Raw genomic sequence first — 17584 nt, 5'->3', positions numbered from 1 at the left:
CTGGATTGATAACAGGCGGCGCGCGCCGCTAGTGATCGGGGATTCTGTTTGGTTTCTTGGTGAAAATCGCAGGAGTCATCAGCCTGGTATCTGCCAATGGTGACGGAGGCGGCGAGCAGGTTACACCAGGATTGGCCAAGTAAAACGTAGCGAGACCCGAAGCAGCGTGCTGTGATTGGTGGAAAACAAGCGGAGCCACGTGTCCCGAACCCCTCCGTCACAGCCCATAAATCTCGTCGAGATTAAGCTAGCCACCGACGCGACCAACATTTTCAAAATTAGTCTTCGAGAGCGTGCTTTCGTTAAATCATCGTATACTCGAGATTTAGTCCAGACATCATCTCAACCTGTTGAAACAGTTCAGCGTGTTTTGAAAATAATCCGACTGTACTGTTTTGTGAATCTTCCATTTCGGTGAGTAAGTGTATCCAAGTTGCCATTTCTCTTTTATCGATCGCGCATGATAAAGTTTACCTTTCCTCGTTTAACGTGACACACAGTTTGCATTCGTACAAATAAGAACCACTTTATTTAACGGGTTTCGAAAATCACGTCTACCTTCGCTTACCAAAAACATTCTAAGATAGTACGTTTCGAAATAGTACGAAAAAATACTACAATACCGTTTAATAGAGTAAACATTGTAAAATAAGAGAACTTAGACAATTATACGTAGGAAATGTTCCCTGTTATTGAACAGATCTCGAATATTTGTTCGTCATCGTTGAATTGAAGGTCGAGTAAAAACACATTATCGCGGTAAAACAATGGACACGTATAACACGTAGTCATCGTAGGAAAGTTTCGTATTAGCGGTTAAACGATTGTCACGATTCAAGGACAACTAGCGAAATTCCGTCGAATGCACCAAATAAATATCTATAACGAAACTACGTCATAGACCGTTAGATGGAAAAACACGCGAGACCAAATGTCTATATCAGTGTTTTAGACAAGGTCGAGGAAATTGTTATCTGACGCGTGGTTGAACATTCTTTGGGGAAGACGCACGATTATCGCCGTCGTTGCAACATTACGCGAACCGTGCATGCAACTTCGGTATACATGGCTTTATCTGAAACAGATACCGTTTTATTAGCCTGCAAGGGCAGGTTCTGGGCTCCCGAGGTTATCGTTAGAGGCCGGCGTGTCCCACGATTAGCTCGTCTGATGATACTCTTTTTGTCCTGCCTAAACGAACTATATTCCTATCTATCGGACCTTGATGATACCTCACGTTCACTGGTTATCTACGATTTCCGCGCGTCTACCTGCATATTACGCCCTCACAGCTGGGAATGCACGTCCATACACCTGCAAGCGCACCAGGCTTACTCACTGCGCGAGCATTCGTTTGCTCTCATCCGATTCTTCTCCACCTTTCTTCTTTTGTAGCCAATTCTTGCTTCTCGACTTCTTATGCTTCTTTTCTCCTTTCCGATTTTTTATACACGCAAAGTTCAAATGTTCTTTTTCTTTTTACGCAATTTTTAAAATAATTCTAAACATTTCGTATCGTGGTTGAAGTTTGCGGAAGAAGGAAATCGAAAGCTTCCAATGTTGGAAAGTTGCGTACGACCTTGAGCCATGTCGACGCTGCGGTTTACAGTAGCGTAATTCGACGAATACGACCTGGATTCCAATCACGATGACCGCACCGCGTCCGGCATTTTTAGGAACGTTTCTGTTGCCAGTCGAAGTTTCTGAGAAGCTTGTAGGTTGAAGTAAAGTGATATGTAAACTGATCTTCCAGATGTTGATGTATCTTTTGATAACTCGTTCAATCAATTCAATTAGCAATTACTTGTTTCTTCGGTTAGATTAACTGATTCTGTGGAAAATATCATCGACGAGATATTTACGTATATAACATCTGTTTCTTCGTTTATCCGCCATATAATTCTATCACATGCCAAAATTTCTATTTTCTGCGCACTTCTGAATCATTTTCACTTCTCGTACGTAGCTTTCGTTGTAATAAAACAGAAATATTACCAAGCTACTGATTACACTTTTTTTTACCAGTATCAGTGTAACGTTAATCAACGTCGGTTATCTGAAAGTTTAAGGAAAGTCAGTATCGATAGCGTGGCACGCGATCGTGCTACTGACCCGCCACAATTTTAAGCGAGTCACGCTGTGTTTACGAAGATGTCGATTGGTTCCGCGGCGCGTGGCGAAAAGAACCGGTATCTTGGTGAATCGGTTCGCGATCAAAACAGCCTTTGCGAGGAAATTTCGGTCATTTCACAATTATGACAAAGTGATGACGACAAAGTGGTTCGATGTTTTGTTGCTACTAGTACACAAAAGGCGACAGACAATCTGACTTTGCGGCCCCTCGTTATCGCATCCGCAAACACCCTCGCGAGTTCTCCATTTCCGCTGTTCGATTTACGAATCTCGTGCAGAATAGTCACGTCCTTCACAGACATGATTGATATAATTGCTTATCGTGAAGAAGAACGATCTGCTATCAAATATGTGCTACCAACTTACATAATCGACTACGTCGAGCCAAACTTTATTCTATGCTTGTCCTTGAAACATTTGAAACATTTATGGGAAAATAGATAGACTGAGAAAGAAATATTTCGAATTCATATGTACTAATTCTAATGAAATTTATCTGAGAGATAGCGGAAAGAATATTTGACAATCGTTAATGCTAAAGAGGTGAAAACAATTCATAAAGCAAAAGGTTGAAATTATATGTAAATGTTCCTTAAAATGTTCTTAAAAATCAAGTCTTGGGAGTTTGGAAGGTGTAAGAATAAAATTTTGTATCCAAAATTCAGTTTTAAATAAAGTAGTAGTAAAAAAAATTAGTAAAAAAGAAAATATTGAGATTCATGGAGATTATAAAATAAAAGACCCTAATAAGCGAGTATGGTGTAATAATGCAGATAGAAATGGCTATTAATTTTGTGAAGTAGAAGATTTTGAAATTTCTGATACTTGCTGGCGATGTTTTAAGCTAAATTATGAAGATCGGAAAAAATATATTTAACATACTTAGTGAATATTTTAATTTCATTTTATTCTAGTGTTGCAACGAATATCGATTCGATAATGAGCAAGAAGCTAAAAATAAATGTAGATTAAGATATATTGGAATGCGATAAGGAAATTGATAAAGGTGATCTGACAGACAGACTTTGTAGAAGGCTTGACGCCTTGGCAATTTTAATGAAACCCAATGAACAATTAGCGTGACAATTAGCTCGACGAAACTTAGCCCGACGTAAACGTATTTCATAAAACCACAGGAAGTGAATCGATAACACAGAAAAATCACCAACGAACAAATAATATTTCATTCTCTTCCCAACATACTAAATAATACGATAGGTCTCAAACAAAGAGCAACCAACAGCAACGGTATATAACGTTATCACGATCATAGTCCATCGTCTCAGATCGTTTGAACGTATCGAAAAAATCGTTCTGAAATGTTAAAAATACGAGGGAAATAATTTCCTCTGACATTGAGGTGTTCGCTTATCGAGAAATCCCATCGCGTTACGTGTGCCCGCGTGCACGTGTCTCTGTGCTTTCGTGACTGACGTTTGTGCACTTCTCGGAACGCGGAGTTCTTTCACTTCGACTGCTCGGTACGCGTTTACCGAATGGACGCTTTCAGAATTACAAAATTGCCGATATTAGTCGTGTCTTCGCACCTGCGCACTCTATAAATCCATCTCCATGCGCTCCATTTCGCTACGAAATCCAACAATTTTCCACGTGTTTCTCTCGTCGTTCTATCACGCTTTTCGCTGATAAAAGTGAAAACGTGTATTTCTGACGCGATTTGCAAATACGTTGCTCGTTGTAGAAGAAAAAGGAGGAAAAACCGAGGGGACACGTAATTGGATATCGATACCCGGTTCTTACGTTTTCGCCGATCATTCGATTACCACTCACTGCAATCTTTTGTAACTTTTAAGCTGCGATGACTATAGATGCAAGTGGGTTTTTTTCCTGATGCTTATCGAACGACCCTGTTTCGACACCGAGAGGTAGAACCGTTTTTATTGCTGTTTGGTTAAGATCTTCACACGAATCGATCTCATATTTTCGTTTTGTTTACACGACAATTTGTAACACTCAATTTGTAAATTCGATGGAAGGAACGATAATTCTTGCGGCTCTGAAACGTGATGACATTGACGATGGAATGAAATCGTTAGGGTAAGCTTGAGACACGAGATTCGCTCGTGAATTACAAATAATGCACGGCCAGTTTTCCGGCTATTGTTATTCGCTTCATTTTATATTTTTTTAGTTACTGCGCTTGGTTACTGACTTTTTTATTGTGGCACGTCGCCGTAAGGTCATTACGCCGTTTTAATAATTTCTTTCCGGTCCGGCGAGTCGACATTTGCACAAAACAAGCAATAAATCTAGTTCGATGAACCGGCTGGATAGGGTGAATGCACTCGATAATCCGATAAAAAATGATAAGAAATGCAATTCGTACCATCTACGTGATAAGCTGAATCACCTTTCGGATGTGATTCTCAATCGTGCTGCTTTTTTGTACGTTAATTTCGTTGCTTCAAGTTTTACGCGAAATTAAGTTACCTGACAACGGATGTAGATTAAATCTACACTGCATGTAAGAATCATTACAAAAGAAATTGCATATGTACTTGTTTTCATTAAAAACAACTGCAATATCAGAAATCTTGCAAAAACTCTAGTTCACATTTTCTATAATTATTTATAAAGCTTCACCGTCGCTTTTCTTAAGTATAATTAATCCAATAAAATTCTGACTCACTTTTTCCTAAATCTTGTAACAGGTTACGGCAATTTCAGTACAGCATTCTAGATAAATAGAAATGCACAAGAGTTTAATGTTAGTCTGACATAAAATATAACAATAATTAAGAGGAGAATACATTTAATAGCATGTTTAACGATTCGTTTAAGAAATGTTGAAATACGATTAAAGTAACTCTCGTCCACGATTTTTCCTGACCCTGTCCGCCTTCAATGACCTCGCTGAGAACTTTCATTCGTATCCTTGCATCGTGGCCAATTACTCGTCCAACTGGCGAGTTTTTGCCTGGCAGCCAGTATGAAAGACGCTTACTAACGTTGCTCTTACTATTAACCTCGTAAACGACAGCAGCGTGTGTATAATGGTAGAAAGGACGAAAAACGTGTTTTCGTTGTCGATCGACGAGGATCATCACGAAAATATCATTTTTGGAGCATGACGTAGAGCCTTATCGTTGAGTTACCATAATCACGCAGAATACGTACGCCAGTTCCTTTATCTCTGTTATTTGGTTTCTGTTACGTATCGACTGATTATAACACTCGTGTGTGTAATCTTTAGAAGGAATTTACTCGTGGGAGTACCGTTGGAGAGTTATCGACAATTTTTCGAGTGCAAATGCTTGAAAGTGAAGAGTTACTATGAAGTAAAATAAATTTTCGATTGCGGTTTGATGAAGTTTAGCGAATTTCCATGGATTTCGCGTTTTCTCATTCCTTTGTTATTATTTGGAGAAACTTCCTACATTCAAATTATCCAGACTAGCAGTGTCTCATGATATACTAGTTTGATTATTTTATACAAAAAATTCCAGGGAAATTCAAGGTTGAATTTAAAAATATTAAAACATAGCTGACCCAAATAACTACATCCTACCATATCATAATATCGCCGTTAAAGTTCCAAAGTTCATAGAAAATGTGACAAATCTTGCAATAAATGAATGTCCTACCATCAAATTATTCGGACCTCAAACTTCTTTATAAAATCAAAATCGGAGAAACACAACAGAAATAACGGCTGGCTGATCTTTTAACACCCTTATATCGATCGAAGATTTCTCTTTGAAAAATGAGCACCGGTGGCGTCCCCCTAAATCCCAACGAATTATCCTTGCTTCACGGCATGTTGCCAGAAGAACGAACGCTGAGAAATCTGCGACGAGCGTGATCCGCCGACAAAAGGGGATCATCGTGCGCGCTGGAAACAACGTGGTGCAGGTTCCTGGACCGGTGACCAGCGTGTCCGCCCACGCGAGGATGCCGGTCGTTCTAAAAATATACAATCCAGTCGGAGCATACGGTGCTACCGGTTTTAAATCTCGCCTGCTACCGGCCAGGAACCGATTCAATGCTTTCCATGGAAATAAAACGAAAGACCCGGGCCACACCGACGACAGAGGGACACTTCCGAGCCGCTAAACTCATGGATCGTTAACATTGATCGCTATAAGGATAGTTAGACGACTAGAATCGCTGAGCTAAATATCATACGATTCGATAGACGATTGCAGGTTGAGAATCACAGTAGTGTAAGGCCACTGTGAATTCTCATAAAATAATGTTCTACGTTTATTATTACAAAGAGCTAATTAAATTCTTTCAAGCGATGAAAATGTATCGTGACACTAAGTTGCGACATAATTAATTATAAAACTGAAGAGATGATACCTTTGAAAAATAAACTATATATTTAAATTGAGATTTTTGTTAAACAGACACCAATTAGAATAGTTTGACCTAATTGAAAAAGAAATAGAAATAGAAATGATCTTGCAAGCGTTTAGAAGAATTCAAGATGGTTTGAGTGAAATATTATTAAAAAAATGTATTGGATAAAATTAAGGAAGAATTTGATGTTTTAAAGTATATGTTATGTAAGAGTTTAAGTAGAATTGTGCAATAAACAAGTAGTGATATGAGGATTATTTGAGATTTCGGACTTGAGATTTTGATAATTTGATAACTCTTTACTTACTAAGATATATATTATATAGACAAAGATAGGTAATTTAAAGTTATGACCTCTCATTTTTGAAAAAATGTAACTTATAGATAAATTAGTTAAGTATTACGCAGAGCTGAAAATAATGCAGGTCCAATTGGTTAAAATAGATTAGGAGGATTGTGGTCAGTCGATAAGTGCTATCTCGTGTACATATTATATACATGTATGGTCTTCGTTCCAGCTCTGCATAGTAGTTTCCTTCAATACTTCGTTACTTACTGATACTGTTTTACTGATCGATGAAGATAAGATAAGCTTGTACTTCCTTATAAACGCGAGGAGAGGAGAGGAGTCAGTTAGTAGTGATCGAAGTTACTGGAGTACAATTTGATAAAACAGTGAATCTTATCGCTTTCATGTAAGTGAACAAAATCAATCTTTTAACTCGTTTCATCATCATACTAAACACTACATGAAAATTAAAGAATTACCTTTACATTCAGTTCACATTTAACTAACAAACTTGGACCGTCGGACGGTATCTGGCTGGTATTCAGAAAAAAACCTATGAAGAAAAGGAAAGTGGAAGAAAGATCGGCCGAAACAAAACGTTAGTAGCACTATTGCTTCATGTATCTATCATTATCTTCGCTCTCGATAATGTTTTACCTTACCGTTTCACTGGGAAATCAAGTTTTCCAGCGATATAATCGTTCCCTCTCTTCGCTTGAACGTAAAAGGATCAAAGAAAGGATAGCAATCACGTTACGAAGGTAACTCGGTAGCCGCATCTCGAGATTACCAGCTAATTAAGATCCCAATAAAATCTAATCTACGCGCCAGTCATAAATCACCGTACGGACAGACAAACGAATGAAAGGGTTCGCGAAGTGCAGAAGTAGTTCGTGCTCGCGTTCTCGATCGACGTTTCGCCGATTCAGTCAATTAATATATTTCTGCATCCATGCAGGAAAATTTGATTAACGGTACAATCCGTGCATCTGCCTAGACTTAGATTGTGGCTCGCGTGAAACTGTTGCCTATAAACTGTAGCTGGGATTAAGGATCGATCTGTCAATATCGATGTGGCATTCTCCACCAGGATAGACCCGCTTCTCTTCTCGTCGACTCCAGTTTCTATGGTCCATGGCAGTAATGTCATCTCTCTGTAACGCCATCCCCGATACACGAAGGACTCACCTGGCCTTTAACTGCCTCTCTCTCGTTCGTGTTCTCTCTCTTGATCTCTCTCATCTGATATCCAATGACAATGTCTCTCGGCGCCGTTCCCGCCATTAATCTATTCTCCTCTTGTGCCTTGTCGTCAACCTGCCCCGGTGAATGCAGATAATCCACGATCGTTCGTCGATTCGAGTGACTCGCTTGCTCGATCATGTTGGAATCGGTGCATCGTACTTAGGATAATGCGTGTACGTATACTTTGCCCGTTCGACGGTTTCGTTGGACTCTTTGTCTCGCGAGAACGGATTTGCAAGTCGGATCGCGAAAAATGATTATTCGGTGCCAACAAGCTATTGTGTGACTACTATGCGTAATTCTGGAAACTTGTATGGATAAAGAGTATCTTGATTTAACGTATTAATCGATCGTTTACGATAGTATTTTCCTAATGAATGTAGTAATACTTAGCTATAAATGTTTGTAATTTCGGATTATTTGTAAATTTATCTTTGTTTTTGTTTCTGTTTTTTATAAGCCAGTCTTAGATTAAGAGATATATAATCATTAATTATTCTATATTACGTAGTATTAGCATTGTATAAGTCAATATCGTAGATAAAATGTTACAAGTTGAACGTGATAATATAAGATTGTTTATATAAAGCATCTAGTTATGTCAATTTTTGATCCTACATTTTTTCCTTTTTTTTTTTCTTCTTGTTTGATCCCATTGTCCCCGTGCAGAGTAATATGCCGATACTTATTTATGTGGTTTCATTGTACAGTGCGCTGGGTGTATCGTATGCATTGTGAATCAGCGCTCACAGTAGGAGCACATTGTATTCTTGTTTCTCCTCCTGTTTACCCATTCATTGGTCGCATAAAAAATTGTCGCTTAGCCAAGCATCACGGTCCCAGAGATATCTGTTGCATCTCCGCAAATTATCACGAAATTAAGACACCGTCGCAACTTTGATTTATTCATCGTTCAAAATCGGTATTTTCACGTCCGTTTTATCTCGTGTCTTAGTTTCGATGGAAAAACTGAGTAATTATTAGGAGAAGAATGGAAGCAGAAACGTATTTCATAAGTTAAATTATACAACGATGTTACTCGAGTTACTCTATCGTGATAATGCAAGTCGTTCTCGATAACTTTTCAGAGTCTATAATTCCATTTCCCGAAAACGTGAATGTATTGGTAAAACTCCATCAACTACCCCCGTGAAGTTGCTCGCAGAAACTACGCAGTTACGCTCGAGTGTCGCTCCGTCGTGTCATACGCGCCTCTACGAACCGTTCCGAAGTGCATACAACCGTGCCGCTCGTTTGTATGGGTTCCCTCTCACTCTCTCCTGTCGAGATCGCATTGCTACGTGCTACACGCTTTGCTTTGCTTTGCCATGCCTTCGCCAGCGTTTCGCGTCGGATGCTCGAAAGGAAAATCTTTTATCCTTGAGAGAACTATCGTTTTTACGATACGACTAATATACAAAACCGGAATAAAGAAAACAAAAGAAAAGCGACAACGTTAGGAGAGGTTACAAACCTGGAGAAATGGCGCGCAAAATCTTCTGCCCGCGCTGCATTCGTTGACTTTTTCGAGTCAGTGCATCGTATCGATGTTTCGTCGACGCGTAAAACACGGGACATCACGCCACGCTCGGTTTCGAAAGTTTTGATTTTCCTTCCATCTTTTTTACCCTACTTGACCCTAACCGGTAAATTTACAACGCTACGGACCACGCGCAACCACACGATCACACATTCGCAACGTTCACACACACACAACCCCACTAGCGACTGTTCTTTTCTCCCTTTCCTTGCATCGTTCGAGTCCGGATGCGCGCGCATCGTTCCCCCACTGCTGGGGCAACCGGCCGCGCGAGGCGGGCGGAGTGGGGTAAATCGGTTGCCGCCGCGAGGCAGAACGTGCGGGCCGAGTGGCTGAAACGAAAGCACAGAATCATTACCACGCTAGATCTCGAGGAGTGTAGACGTGTTTCTCGTTACCTAAGCTCAGTCGAGAGTTCTCGTGTCGCATTACTTTCTCTCTTGCACTTTTGCTACGTACACACGTGTGATAGTCGCGTCAAAGAGGACAGTCGCGAGACGCAACGTGTTATATAGCATCGACCGTGTGCTTGTGTGGGAATCGAAGAAACGGACGAAAGAAGTCAATTTTCCCTGTTTTATTCGCTCTCGCGCGGATATTTCGCTTGTGCTCGGTGTAAGAGGAAAGCAAATTGACGCTTTTGCCAATAGACTCAGTCAGTGCATCGTGTGTCGTACATTTGACCGGAGGACATTGAACTTTGTGCCATCGTCTCACGAAACATTTTCGAACTGTCATCTATCCGTGCCTCTCTGTGGAGATCGTCGGACGTGCGAGCGCGCCCCCATCTATCTCGAACTTCGATATTCCAGTGAATCTCGACCGTCCGTGAAACGGAGTTCGATAATCGATTGAGTTCAACGGCGGACAGATCCCACTCATGGAAAGTGATCCATTCGAGGATCCACCTTATAGGCGTTGCAGGCGACGTGATTAAGACACGCGCGTCGGATAGAGAAAGAAATCAGACCAATCGCACGCACAGTCGATCGTGTACTTACTCATTTGCTCGATCGCCGTAAATCCGCGGATCACGATTTTCGTCAACTGGTGGCGCGTTGCGTTCTTCTCTGGCCACGTGCGTTTTCTCTACGGACAATCAGTGACGACGATAGAGACCTTCGTAACCGCGGCGACGAACATTGAGCGTGCGCCGTCGAAGCCCGAAGGCACGTGTGTCGCCACGAAAATACCTTTTGTGTCGAACTCGGGAAAATTCGTGCTCGCGATCCCCTTTGACTCTTGAACCATCGATATTTTTCGATTTAACGGCGATTCTGTGTCTGCGGGGAAAAGAGAGTAGCGCAAGACAGAATCGAGAGAGAAATTTCAAAAAGTGGTAGTGCTTGACTCACTGACATTGGTTCGATTGCAGTGCCGAGACGAGAGGAGAGCAGCAAAGTATTCAAGATCTGAAAATTGTAGTGCACCTGCTACAAATATGGCCATTCCATTTTTATTGCCGTCCGACGACGAAGCGGAGGTCCAGGGACAGGAGCTGGAGCAACTGATGCTCGCTTTGTACGCCGCTCTGCAACAGGTCCTCCGAAACAGGAACGACCAGCATCCGTCACGAAATCGTGAGTTGAACGATTTATTAAAATTGGTTTGCACCTTTCTCGAGATTTTCCTACGCGTTCTTGTACAAATGGCGAACTATCCAGCGCAATGAACAACATGTTGCATTTATGGCGTCAACTTTAGTTTATCTTTTGATAGAAAGGGACGAACAATCGACCACCGTACTTTGCGTGGTCATGTGGCTCGTTGGCACGTGCTACGGCCGCGTCTTTCTTGTTCTTTCCACTTGGTCCCGGTCTCATGGCTAGGATGTATCCATTTATACATTGGATAGATCCAGTCTTACCACGATATCCTTCCGACGGCTTTTCAGAAAGATGCATTCGAAGACCATTTCGAAGGGCGACCAAATAGAGGCAATTGCATGTGAAAATGACAATACCGTCCACCAGACGTTTTCTGATCGTCCACGGGGACTGGTGGATCTAGTCGAGAGAATATAAAAAGAAATATAGACACTCGAAAAAAGTTAAGCAAAATGCAAAAAAAAATATTAAAATGCTTAACGTAATTCTTGTTATGCAGATCAATTTTAAAAGTTATTCGCAATATTGCAGCTATTGCTGCGACGCGAAGGCTTTATAAATTCAGTCATTGTTGTTTTTTGAACAGATGCTGTGAATTTTTGATACTTATATATGACATATATGACACAAATGATCTTTATCTGACATTGTATAATTGATCTTTGTTTTTTTCTTTGTAGCTATTTTTTTTTACCTTATTTATTTATTTATTTATTTATTGAAAAATGTATGTTTCCTTTCCCTTAAATTATTGATTTTGTAAACACCAATTGAAAATTGTTATTTTTTAATAAACTCTGAATACGTTAAAATTTATAATACGTGCGACGCAATTAATTTCCACTTCTCACACGCTGCAGCCGCGGGTATATACACTCGAGAGTAGGACAGCACGCTGCATATCCACTAGAAATGCAACACGTGGTTGTCGCGCGGTACAACGCGGATAACTTTCGAGTGGAACAACGCGACTCTGCAGCCAATTTCCTTTTCAAACCTGAAAGATACTTTTAGAATCATGTTTTTCATCGAGTTCCTATAAAAAATCATAGATCATTCAAAAATTCACGCTTCATATTCATTTCATACACGAAGTTATCCGAAATGGTTTTCTTGGAAATTTTATACGTAACTAGGAGCATGAGTATGTCACCGATTTCTAATGTTAGTTTTTTTTACTGATCCTCAGGGAAAAGAGAGAAAGTGGGTTATAGCACGCGTTTAGTAAAATATTTCGGTAGTTGTAACTTCTGATTGCAACAAGAAATCTATACTTGAGTTGCGACAAAAAATGACAAAAAATCAAGTTTTTCAGTGATATATATCTTTGTTCATTATTTTAAGTATTGTATGTTCCCTAAAACATGTACTGATCAATCTGCAATTCTCGTTCTATTTCGTCATTGACAGCAACAAGACATAGAATTAAGTAGTCTGCTTCAATATACATAGCATTAATAACAATAAAAATCGAATATAATTTCCGTGCATATTATAATTTGCTTTTAATAAAAATTAAGCGTCAAATATATAAATTATAGTTTCGGAGGTTCGATATATAAATTCTTTGCCAACAAAGAATTACTTCTTAATCAATTTCCAGATGTAAAAAAAACGATTAATCGCTATCGAAGGCGCAACAAATTCGTCAAAATTAAGGCGTAGGATATAGGGAAGTTTGCTTTGTATTATTTAGTAGGACTCACGACGCACGCGAACGTTCGTAAAGTCGCGGAGCGATCGTCGTTTCGTCCAGGTCGTTGACTCGCGTCGGCTGTTGCACGATTTGTCGAAAATTCTGATACATTTGACAGCGGTCGTTGTCCCATGAGTCAGCGTCGAAAAATTTCGGTCCATCGCGATGGTTGCGAGATATCCCGACACCTTTCGCCGTGATTTCGCGAACGTTCGAGAGAAAAAGGACACGTAGGTTGTGAAACACGCGTGTCATCGCATGATTTACATTTGCCCGTCCTTTCGTGTGATTAATTTGATTTCAGTTTCAATGTCTTCTTAGGTCTTTGATCCTTAATGCTCTGACGCTTTTTCCCAGAATTTTTTGTAATTTATATTTGCTGTTACATTTGTGCTCGCTTTAAATAGCATTGTTCAGTAGTGTTCTCTTTGCTTGGAACTAATTACAACTAACGAAAGCAATGACGCTGTTTAGTAAGACGATTGTAGATTTATTTGTTCAAGTAGAATGATTAGAATATAACATGATAAAAACTAAAAAATGTCATCTTTGTTGCTTCATTATTTTTAGCTGCGTGTAGATTGCGGTTGACTCTTTGCACTTCGACAATTTTTATTATATGATCGATCAATAAATTTTAGTATACATTTTGCAGCGAAACTTTTTGGAACCAGAAGTTTAGTTTCTGGAAGAAAACTTCCCTTCTCTGTCGTTTCATCGATGAAAACAAAATCATATAAAAATTGCCTCAATATCATTGGCTGTAACATCAATAGTGTAAAAAGGTTTAAACTTGTGGAAGGAAACTTTCAAACTTCAATCCTTCTAATCACAATTCTCATACTCACCATCATGTGCACTTGCTTTCAACTTTGTCCATTAGTTTCTCAACTGTCTCTTCTCGATGCAATCCTTCTTCATTGTAACAATAACCACGGAAATTTTGCTGGAACATACCACGCAAAAGACTGGCGCAAAGAGAAAACAGAAGATAAGAAGAGAGAGAAGGAGAGGAGCGAGCCAGAGGCGTAAATTGCGGTAACTTATATTCGGCGCATAATGAAACGCGGCTTTACGAGGGTGCAGCGAGCGAAAGGGGGCGAGTATAACAGATGTAGCGTGGGTGTAGAGGCGAGAGTATGGCAGACGATGTCCGGCCATGACCCTGCACCGCTGCTCGAGCCTCCTTTACGGCGAAAGAGACGGCGCGGTCGCTCGGATCGACAGGAGAGTAGGAGGAAAGAGACAGAGAGGAGGAGCGAGGAGAAAAGACCGATGGTCAGGCACACACCGGAGTAAAACGCGCCATAAAACGCGATGCAACGGCTCGTTCCCCGAATCTCGGATGTCGATCGTCCACCAGAGATTGCAGTATCGAACCGTGAACCGTGCCGCGACGATTGCTCGACGAGTGCCTCGATATCGTATCTTACACGCTTTCAAATAGTACGTATGTATATGGTGTATGGTCAATTCTGAAGAAGTTCATCAACCATGAAATAATTTTTACTATAAATTTTGAGATGATTGTTAGAGTAATTTAATGGAAATTTGTTGAACTTTGAAAGTTATTTAAGTATTTAAGTAATCTTATGAAATTTGTTTTTCTTTCTTTCTTTTTCTTTTTATTTTAATACTACATAGTAGATGTTTTACGGATCATTTATTGATTGTTCGTTTTGAAGTAGTGTTAATAGCTATAAATGCAGTTTTATTCAGAGAGCAAAAAAGCGACTGCCAATTAGTTGAGACAGACTTTAGTTTCAAATTAGTTCAGAATTACTTGCGTAGCGACCGTAATTTTATAAACCACCTATAAAATGCTTATGATCGAGGGTCAATGCACCCTGCTCGCTCGAAATGCGCGATTAACCGCGAGGAAACGTCGTCAGATAGCATTCTGAATCCATTTTGCCGCAGTTTCACGGCAATACGTCGCTAACGAGCCTTTGATCTCGCCGAACAGCGCATGGAAGTGTCCCGAAAGAAACCACAAATTGCATCCGGTCGTTGCAAGTGTGTTACTATTGTTTTGGAGTGACGCAACATTCCTTGAAAATATCACGCTCCTCAAAACAATGTACGTATGTATTTTTCCAGTAATCACGAATCCTCCCCACTGATTTAAGAAATTCTTTTTTCTTTCATCGATTTCCCAAAGATAATATTATATGTAATATCAACCCTCTCGGACTCGATAAAGACGTTCTATGCTACCAAAAGCCATGGGAAAATTAGATGGAAATTGACAAAAATTACTGTTAGAAAAATTGAATTACGCGTCTGTTCATTATTTTTCAAACGAAAATAGGTGGCGTACGGTGTATGTGCGAGGGTCAATAACCATAGTTTGCCAGCGTGGTTTCGAGAGAAGATGCAGAATCTGGCGGACCGCGAGCGCGCCGTTGCATCGAGTCGGGGTTGGTTATTTATAGAAACAGCTGTGGCCAGCCCCGTTCCGAGTCTTCTCCCGTGACATTTGCAGAAAACTTCCACCTCGTCATCGTGCTCGCGTAAACGCGACCACGGTAATAACGATTACGCCGCGTTACTCGATCACGGCTGGCTTCTTTTTTCTTCCGCCTATCCGTTTTCACTCTCGTTCTCGGCGATTCGTTTTGCCTGTCTTATTGTTGTCGACGTTACGTTTCAACGTTACGGATAACCCCTTCGCTAATGTTTTCACTACGAACCATGACGCCCGCGCCCCTTTCCCATCGCGCGAACTGATAAGAGAATCGAACTGTTCATGCCCCGCGATTCCGCTCTAATCGGAGGCGTTTAATTTCTCGGTAAGAGAAAGATCGGATATCGTCCGTAAAATGATAACCCTTCGACACTGAACTTCGTATTATGTTACATTGTCGTAAAGCCTGCGCTCGTATCGGTGCACTGAATTTCACAGTGAACTCGCCGTCCTCCCGGAAGACCAGTAGAATTGCCCTTTTCTTTTTAAACTGCGAACTTGCTCTTTTTTTTAAATTTTGTATATTAACATATTTATTATGGGTAATTTTATACAATTATGTAATAATTATAGAGAGTAGAATTTGAAATGTTCAATTTTGAATACGTAATAATTAATAATTAAAATTGATGTAAGACGTTCTGCTTCTCTTCGATACAACTGACAATTACCGGTAATTATCGATATTTTATCCACATCATTCCGATTTCGCTAATTTTTTCAATATGTCGTCGGAGACATGATTCTGAACAACTTTTTCCTATACATATAACCGCCACTCGGCCTTAGTTTCCGAGATATACGCAAAAACCTGTTGGTACCAGTACAGTGAATTCTGCGTATAATTGTACGTCCGTGGCAGCGTATGCGTCAAGCTTGCCTGGTCTTATTTCAGCCATAAACAGATATAGTCCATATGTTAGCAATTAATGTTTTAATGTCTTAAATTGCATGGAAGAATTCTGAGAAATTGATGCGCCAAAATTTCGACCATTATATTACTTACATGGATACAAAATTCCTTTACCTTTTTCTACGCTTCCTTTAAAGGAATTTTTCGATTAGGTATTACTCGAAAAAGTTATGCGAATCGAATTCTGATTGTAATTCCTATCGATCGTTGCATTCTGAATTTACTTCATCACGGTTTTCCCAGCGGAAATCCCGAAGACGATCGATCCGGAACACGAAGAACGAAAGCACCGACCGTAGTCTATAGACTTGATGAAATATTGAAAGAAATTCGTCATTGACGATCGTCCGGTCCTCGATGGCCGTCTCCTTCCATTCATCCAACGAGCCTGGCGTTATTGGCGGAGCCCTTAAAATATTCATCGTACCAGTACCTTCCTTCTTTTTTTTCTCTTTCTTTTTCCTTCTTTTTTCGTGGTCGTCTCGTTGATAGTTCGTTACCGTCACCGGTGAGTCGCGTTTTATCTTCACGTCAGCAGAACAATGCCGTATCTTCCTTATCTATCCGTCAGAACCAGGTTTATTGAATTTTCTCACTTATCTCTGGCCTTTTTCGCTTCGATAGAAGCGAAATATTCACAAGATTCTGGTTGACGTCCCAGTCCACGAAAGAGGGTTAGCTCTAGATGAATCAGATCAACACGGTATAAGTATAATTCCTGGCGATGTTCCCGTTCTGCTCTACGCAATTCTCGTGGAAACATGTTTATTAATGCATAATGGAAATTCCGTTACTTCCGGAAGTTAACTTGCACAATATGAATCGTAGTAGATAGCGGATAATTTATTTCCTAATATCTTTCAAAATCTTTATCATATACGATTGCAAGCGTCGTAGAATCCTTAGAAGATTTCTAAGAAATTGAATTCCAAGTATTACAACATTTTTCAGAGTCATAAGGGTTTCACAGAATTGTATATGCAACGCAATTTTAAACCTATACACAAGTTCTCGAATATCTAAATTTAAAAATTCAGAGAGTAATCACAAATAGAACTTCCTACGAATTACAGAAAATCCTAATTCCACGTATACTTTAGTAAGACTTCTACTTCTTTTATTTTTATAAAACCACTAAAATGTACTCAGTCAATCGTTATCCAGATTTAAATGAACTTTTAATCGATGCAAGTGTACAGCAATATTTGTCACAATATTTTTCTCCAAAACATATATCGAAACGATGTTTTTCGCATGACGGATTGTTTTCGACTTAACAAGCTAGTTGCCCGTGGTTTCGGCCAATTAACGTTCTTCTTGCCAGGTCGATTCTTATCCGCGGCGTCGCGTCGCGTCGTTTTTAATTAAAAG

At 40.0% G+C, this 17584-nt stretch overlaps 1 protein-coding gene across 3 annotated transcripts in view; it reads left to right on the top strand.

Moving 5' to 3' along the window:
• The first annotated feature begins 234 nt into the window (after positions 1–234).
• LOC132907758 (uncharacterized) overlaps positions 235–17584 on the top strand; it is a 43200-nt gene continuing 25850 nt past the window's right edge. The window contains exons 1-3 of one of the 3 annotated variants that reach the window (XM_060961145.1): positions 7073–7151; positions 7237–7343; positions 10906–11110. In XM_060961145.1, coding sequence (XP_060817128.1) covers positions 10972–11110 — 139 coding nt within the window. In that variant the 5' untranslated portion in view covers positions 7073–7151; positions 7237–7343; positions 10906–10971. Of the gene's footprint in view, positions 415–7072; positions 7344–10905; positions 11111–17584 lie in introns of those variants that run through there. The other 2 variants (XM_060961147.1, XM_060961146.1) reach the window with 2 other exon arrangements.

Source organism: Bombus pascuorum, chromosome 6 (genome assembly GCF_905332965.1).
Source record: "Bombus pascuorum chromosome 6, iyBomPasc1.1, whole genome shotgun sequence".
Taxonomy (NCBI): Eukaryota; Metazoa; Arthropoda; class Insecta; order Hymenoptera; family Apidae; genus Bombus; species Bombus pascuorum.
Note: the sequence above shows the minus strand (reverse complement) of the source record. Positions and strands in the feature narration are given on the sequence as shown.